Genomic DNA, 8,266 nt, shown 5'->3' on the forward strand with positions numbered 1-8,266 from the left:
TTATTCTCAAATGAATTTCGTAATTAATTAGTCATTTATACATTCAGAGTTCGTATTGCTTGTAGGGAGACATTTACATACATATATACGGTAAATAGGAAAGCGCATTGAGGGATGCCATTACCAAGAATGTATATTAATCGGTTGTTTTACTGTGTAATTAATATACTTGCTGGTAGAATTTTGCGCAACCCGTTCTGGGTAAGTACAACCCACTCCTTCTCCACCAACACATTCTACCACCAAACGGCAATATTTAGTATTTTTGTGTTCTGGTTTGAAGGGAGAATGAGCCAGTGTAACTGTAACAGGCTGTGACAATAACAATTTTGTTCTGAAGGTTGGTAGCGCATTGACAATGTAAGGAACTTACTTAAGTTCGAAAGTTGGCAGCGTTAAACTCCTGTGCCTCAGAAAGTACGTTTCGTTACGTACGTACGTTAAGTTAAGCCGGGTTCCCATGATTTCCGGTCAGTCGTATTGAATTACCATCCGTCTGAGTTGTGATAGTGAGCTGGAGTCTGCAATATAGTATCTCCTCCTTTATCCTTATACTATCTAGTCTCCGTTGGAATGTCATAGCTAAAACCGGTTTAGAATAAATCGTTTGGTGGGTAGGACCAACATTCTAGAACCGTCGAATAGTTTCAATACAATAATCAAACGAACCAACATCATACATATTTTAAGCACAAATTTTATTACAACATCGTACAAAATATCTGACCTAAATAGTATATTCTAGCTTTTAAACGTTTCTCGATTTGTAAGTCGACAGGCTGTATTTATGAATGTGTATTAAATGAATTTAAATCTAGACTTAGACGTAGGCAACTGCCTTGATCTAGATGTAAGCCAGTATTCAGCCTGTCACTTGGAGTATTGAGCATAATACTCCTAGATAGGATCAATGCATTTTTAGGTGGGAATTTAGGTGAGAAAAAAATTACTGAATTTATTATTATGTATATAAAAGTATATAGATTATATTTAAATCAAACAAATAATTACATAAAATATCTCTTTAATTGCTAAATTTGATACATAAATGATTACGTAAGTACTAAAACAATTAATTTAAGCGTATGTAATAATGATATAAGATGATAATGCTTTCTCACTATGTATAAATACTACAGAATGTGTATAATTCTAAATTAGATCTTAAAGCATTTCTTTATTTATTTACTTTGTTTGGTGGGGTTTATTAAAAAAACTCATGTTTAAAATTAGCTTTAAATATTGTTTACTCATTATATGGAGTACTGACTGCCTCGTTGGTCTAGTGGCTTGATATAAGGCCGCAGACCCGGAGGTCCTGGGTTCAATTCCCAGGTCGGGCCAATAAAAAGTTATTGGGTTTTTCTGTCAGAAAATTCTCAGTAGCAGCCCAGAGTCTGGAAGTTGGAAGTGTGAACACTCCCGTGCCTCGGAAAGCACATAAAGCCGTTGGTCCTGCGCCTGAACTCTTTCCGGTCGTGTCGGATTGCCGTCCCATCGGATTATGAGAGTTAAGGAATAGAGAGTGCACCTGTGTTTGCGCACACACTTGTGCACTATAATATCTCCTGCGTAGTTGGCTAATCTCTCTTGAGATTGGCCGCCGTGGCCGAAATCGGTCTGGAGGACATTATTATTATATGGAGTACGCAAAAAACACAAACAGTACGCAAATTTTTGCCAACAAGTATGCAACTTTTTTTGTCTTACCACGGTCAAGGGTTTGGACCATAAAAGTTAGTAGTGTTACACTCCCGGTGTCTCGGAAAACACATAAACCCGCGTTTGATTGGTTTTTAAGAACAATCTCTTAGGTATAGCTCATCAGCTACCAACACGACTTGTAAATCATTGCCTTAATTATTGCTGCAATTACGTATAAGTAAAATTATTAATAATAAAAAATATGAACAGTTTTATTAACTCTGTGACAAAGTTTTAAGTTAGAAAAACCCGTATATGGTCTAGCATAAGTTAGCATACCGGTTGTTTTCTAAGGCCATATAAAAACTTATGTGATTTGATATATAGATAATTAATATTTCATAATTATTTATAAATCCTACAAAAACTATATTTATATACGCTCAAAGTTTTTAGCCAAAGGTAATAATTAATATCTAAAAAACAAATACTATCAACAAAAATCAATTAATTTTATTTTGTTTTGTGCAATGCACTGATTTAAAATTGCTTCTAGATTCTGAGATTAAGTTAAAAAATATGTGACTTATATTATCGCCAGTTTTTTACTGCTATTTTATTCTATGTAAATAGTATCTTACTATTACAAATCATTCAAGATTTGCAGCTATAGGTTATGATATAAAAATATCAAGATCGATAACTTCATTAAAATATTAATATAATTATGTTGACCAAAATGTTAATATGATACTTCGTTTCAGATGGGATCCAAAACGTCGCATTACTCCCACAGAAGCAACGCGCCACGAATTCGTAACCGGCTGTCCTCTCGGATCAACACCATCTGGGCAGTTGGCATTACCTCGTCTGCCTCCCCCTAGACCTGCGAGGACAGCTCTCCTACATTCCCAATCAGCCGGTGACGTGGCCGCCATGTTGGGACGAGCGTGACCTAAGGACAGATGAGATAGAGTTGGTTCCGGAGGTCTTTAGCCTCTGGTTTCACGTCTATTGCTTTGTAGTTCAATTTGTTTCAGCATACAATAGTCAAGTTTATTATGATGTTAAGTGATGAATTTATTAATTTTTAAGTTGTACTCTTCGCATTAATACGCGAAAACGGAAAAGATTATGATAAGTCGACGGACAAAACTGTCAGATAAATTTGATCTGACAGTATACGAGAATTATTGTTGAAGGATATAAGTACTAAATAATCCGTGTTAGTTACTTTTTTTTTATTATGATTCGTCGTTTTACTCGTAGCTATTAATATTTAATTTATCTTAGAATATTACAATGTGATAAAAATAACCAACAAAGATCTCAACATTATATTTAGACAGTTTGATATTTCTTAATACTTGAGCTGCTAAAGTTACTTCAATCACGACTTTAAAATCTTGAAAAGATTTCTAATCGAACTAAAAGATCTCATATGTAATATAATTCTAAAAAGTTGCTCAAAATAGATAAAAAAGGACAAAGATTAGCGATCGTTACAAAGATACTGTTTTGCGTTTCGATTCTTCTAAGAAGTATTGAGTAAGCATATTAATGCTTTCTCTTCCTATATTTATCTGATATTATGTGCTGCAACGTTCTATAGGTCATCAGTTCTGCGCTACTTATTACCATCTCATCGTACTGCAGACTACCTACATTACGCAACACTTTAGTCTATTAGACCACTTTTGTAACTCACTATCGACCTAAATGCGGTTAGCGCGATTATCGGAATTACGGCTAAGTTAGACATTAAGTGCTTTTCATTTTGTGATTTGCAGATAATGTAATATGAGTGCCAAAACCTGCCTTTCGAGTCATTTGCTTGTTGGGTACTGTTTTTACATTTTTATCGTTTTCTAGTCAATGATTCGCTCGTTAGTAATATTTCTTTTTACGTATAAGTAATAAATAAAGCTTTAGAAAGAAACGTCGTATCCATCTAATATCAATTTATTAAAAAATCATATTAGATAAAAAAATGACTGATTTATAGTACAAGAAGGTATACGTCTCTTCATCATATCACAATAAGGGCAGGCTAGATATTCTTATCTCACTCTCTCCTTTGGAAGAGAAGATAATTATTTATATCGCTATCTCTTTTTTATTGTTTAAATTAAAAAGAGAATAGGGTCTTCTAAAACCTGTCGTAATTAAATTTCGTAAATATGTAAAGATTAGAAGTGTGTAGGTTTGTAGGAATTTGCAAGTATGCTTTGTCCTCTCGAAAATTTTGCGTATACCGCAAAGATGCCTAATTTTTGCTCATTCCTGGTCAAAATTATTTTGCTAATAAATTATGAGATTTTTTTTTGTTTGAATTTATTCATAATTTTAATCGATAATTTAAGCGAATCCTATTTCATAGACGAATATGATTTAGAAAAAATAAATGTAAATATTTGTTTACTCACATAGCTGTGTATTTTCAAATAGTGTTTTTTAGCGTCTGGCTATAATAGATTTTACTATCACTAAGTGTCTAGATCTATGTCTGTATGACCGTGTAGTTTTTGTAATCATAGATAGACAATACTAAAAGTTACTTATGTCGTTCTAAGGTCTCAAAATGTAGGTTTTATATTTATTAGTTGATTCTGGGTTGCCAAGTTTTAATATTAAGACTATTATTTATAATTGCATTAACGATAAACGACCTAACCGATAAACTTTGTTTAGCGGGTGCTTAGTTAAACATTGATTGCTCTCTTTCTGTTACTGTTAATTTGACATTTGAAAGAAGAAGACAAGTCATTGATTAACTAATAATCCCCTAAAACCGATAGTTTTAGTCTAGTTCAAAATTATATCATAATTACAATTCAAATAAGCTGAATAGATAAAATTAGTGGGTGGACTATATCGGTTTCGGTTCATATATGAGTACATTTTCTACTATTTTATGTTCTAAGTTAATCTGACATAGAAATACAGTAATTTTTCTTATTCATAGGATTTGAAGTTGAGTAAAAGTTATTCCAAAAATACTTAACTTTCAAAAACTGTATCGTGTGTTCTCTTTTTATAATTTACGTAGATCACTTTGAATACGTGTATTGTATGTTATATTTAATTTAGCTTTTAGTGGTACAATAATTTTTTGTTGATTTTTCTTTTGTAAGTGCTCATTCACAGACGGTCGAAATTTACAGGATCGTTTTTAACGCATTCGTCGCTACGGGGGCTATATTCACATCTTACAGGACCGTTTTTAAACCTTACTGATGGACCTGTAAAACGTACTGTAATATTTTGTTGAATCGGTGTTTTTTATTCCATCTGAATACGTCAGTGTGAGTGAATTCGTTTACCATACTGCAGACATGATCGCTATAAAAAAACGTATTCAACAAAACGAACCTGTAAAACCGTCTGTTCACGTCCAACTAAGGTACGCCTTATTCAAGGACTCCACACGATACTCGGACGTGTATGGAATTACCTTACCAAATACTTGAGTGATATAATTTTGGAAAGGTATGAAATATTATGTGTCATAAAATTCTATATGAATTCGAAATGCTTCTTATTTTCCATGTAAATCTTTGATGTAGTATTTGTCGTGATCTCTCGAGACCAAAGTAAAATTTAAAATTTGTAATTAGAAAATTTGTTGAATTAGAATATTTAGATAAATTGTAATTTGCGTGAACTTAAAATATATCGCATGATATTTGATAGGACACGAATCATGGAGTCATGGTGTGGATTTCCATAAATGGTTGCTATGTAATGGCCAGTTAGGTCCTGCACGTCAATATTCTAATACTGCTATACGTACTAATAAAAAATATTAAGAAAAAGATTAATAAATGTACAACTTACTGCAGTCACGAGTATGTCAGAAGTAAAATTGCTTAAAATAATCTTTTCAATCAAATTCTCAAATTTGTCAAACAAAAGAGGTTTTACTAAAAAAAATGTATGAAGATCTTTTATGTCATATGAATTTTTTTCCGATAATTGAATCGACATATGTCAAATGTCATAATTCTTAAAAATTTTTAAGCGATATTATCAACATTATTTAAAGTTAATTAAAACCATTCGTGACTTATCAAATACACTGTATATGGTCTCTGTATGTGTCTATATGTTTAGTTGTAATTGTAAATATTATTACTGTAGAACATTCTAGGCGAAGCCAAACTGTGAACTGTAATAATTGTTGTACTTTATAATTTAGGACCCGTTTACATTATATCGGACTGATACGTCATCTAATCGGAAATTGTTTCATTTCCTTATATTAGTGTTTTTTATTTAGTTAGTAAAAAAATATATATATAATTTTTTATTACAAATAATAACTGTTTTAAATAATTATGCTGTAATTCTTATAACAATAATATTTCCTTAGAGACACAATATAAACACTTGATATTATTACTCGGATTTTTATGGCGATCGTATATTTTTATATTATTTAATTTTATTTACCCTTGGTTTGAATGTTTTTTTTATACCAAATCGTCTGTTCCTAATGTAGGTCATTTAATGCCTGTGTTATAGGTAACAGCCAACTGATATAGATATTTACATATACACCCAAACTCGTTGCGGAAATTGAACTGGCAGTCCCGGAGTGGAAGACAAGGTTGGTAATTTCGCCAACGAGTCAGTCAAAGTCAGATCATTTGCTCGACGTTTTGACAAAATTGTAACTTCACAGCAAGTGACAAGTGACAAGAACAAGTATGAACAATAAACATTTTATACACTGGCAAGTGTATAAAATGTAAAAAGTAATGAAAATTAACACGCGTGCAGCAATAAAAATAGAATATTTCAGCGTCAGTAACATTACACATTTTAGCACTCAAACCTTTCTATAAAAATATTAGATACAAAATCGAGCTTGAAATTTTATTTTCATCATGAATTTTAATTTCGCTTTAATATATTTTCAAAATTACTTTTATTTTGGCGTTCCGATTAATTATATCGGTCCGATAATGGCAACTGGCTTTTAGGCGAGGTGCACTAAACATTACTGAAACTGGACTGGGTACTTTCAATCGGCGATTGCTTGAAAACGCATAAAGCTACATTTCTAACTAGACCTTATGTGTATACCATTAGAGGCTATAATGTTAATTTATTAACATTTGAACGCACTGGGCAGGCTTTTTTGTGAAAGGATATGATACGTTTCCCAACTTAGCTTTGGTGAATGAAGAAATATGTCTGGCGCTGGTTAGTTGCTTTAGTATCCATTAAATGGAGTAAGTACTTAATGCACCTTTGACATTATGTTTTTGATGTTCGACACTGTATGTTCCAATTAAAGTGAATCGTTTGTTTCGCAATATTCGCAAGTCCATAAAACCTTTTTAGATCATCTATTTAGAATAACAACCCAGAGAGTATATCAGAGAATAAATTATGTCCAAATTAATTATGACTAATTCATATATTTGCTAACATTATTAATTTAGCTAATCTTTTTAAAAACAACATACAACTTGTACTGCACAGCTACTGCTTAAAAACTACACTTATGGCAACTTAGTACAAACTTTATTTTGTCTGTCAAAGAAAAAGCTTTTTAAAAATAATAAGGCCTAATTTTAAAATAAACGTCTGACAGAGTTAGTACGTGTTGTTTGTTGCCAGATAAAAATAATTAAAATGTTTCTGAAAAAAAAAGTTCATTTTCAGTAATGTACCTAAATGAATGCCATAAAGTAGACGAAAATATGTTTTTGTTTTAATAATTTATTGAATTAAATAGATTTAGAAAAAGGGTTGTTACAACTGATGTATATCATTATATAATATTATACATTGTACAATAAGCGATTGATTCGTTTATGTAATGGGTATTAAAATTCTTCCAAATATATACAATGTTTTATTATCATTTTACGATTTAAAAAAAACAACAAAATCATACTGCTAATTTAAAACTGTTTAGTAGTCGCCTAAGCTCTGGTGTTTTAATAAAAAATATAAAACCATTATTATTGGCGGTAATTGAGAACTATTACAAGATATAGAACACATTCAAATTAAAAAGAGCATGCTAACGAAATTACTTAATTATAAAAAAATAATTCACGAAAGTATTTTATAATGCAATTTGACAAGACAGAATTATACAAGGAAATATTATAACGATGACGAGTCTGAGTTACAAAACAATTAATCCACTACTAATTGACATGCGACACACATGCACATGTTTGTCACAATTAATAAAAAAAATCACTTTTTCCGTGAGTTGCATTGGAATATAATAACATAATAAAAATAATAATAATTAGGGTTGTACTAAGGATATAATACTTTTGGCCCCTAGATTCTGGAACATTCAAACACTGTTTTGAGAAGTCCATTAAAAGTTCAGAATAATTTACCTATATATATATATATATATATTATTAATATTGACTAACTCGTTGGTCTAGTAGGTATAAAGCCGCAGATCCCGAGGTCCTGGGTACAAGCCCCGTGTCGGGTCATTGAAAAGTGGTTGGGTTTTTTCATAGATATATCTGAAGAAAAAATCTTAGTAGCCCGGCGGATCTGAGAATTGCCGTCTCATCGGCTTATGACAATAAGAGAATACAGAGTGCCCCTGTGTTTGTCCACACACTTCTGTTGCAAT

The 8,266-nt window shown here is 31.6% G+C and overlaps 1 protein-coding gene across 2 annotated transcripts in view; it reads left to right on the top strand.

Annotated features, from left to right (window-relative positions):
* LOC126781307 (dual specificity tyrosine-phosphorylation-regulated kinase 2) overlaps window positions 1-5,880 on the top strand; it is a 53,592-nt gene extending 47,712 nt beyond the window's left edge. For both annotated transcript variants that reach the window (XM_050506235.1, XM_050506234.1), the window contains exon 9: window positions 2,409-5,880. In XM_050506235.1, coding sequence (XP_050362192.1) covers window positions 2,409-2,598 — 190 coding nt within the window. In that variant the 3' untranslated portion in view covers window positions 2,599-5,880. The remainder of the gene's footprint in view (window positions 1-2,408) is intronic.
* The last annotated feature ends 2,386 nt before the right edge of the window (window positions 5,881-8,266 follow it).

The sequence above is a fragment of the Nymphalis io genome, chromosome 3 (assembly GCF_905147045.1).
Source record: "Nymphalis io chromosome 3, ilAglIoxx1.1, whole genome shotgun sequence".
Lineage (NCBI taxonomy): Eukaryota > Metazoa > Arthropoda > Insecta > Lepidoptera > Nymphalidae > Nymphalis > Nymphalis io.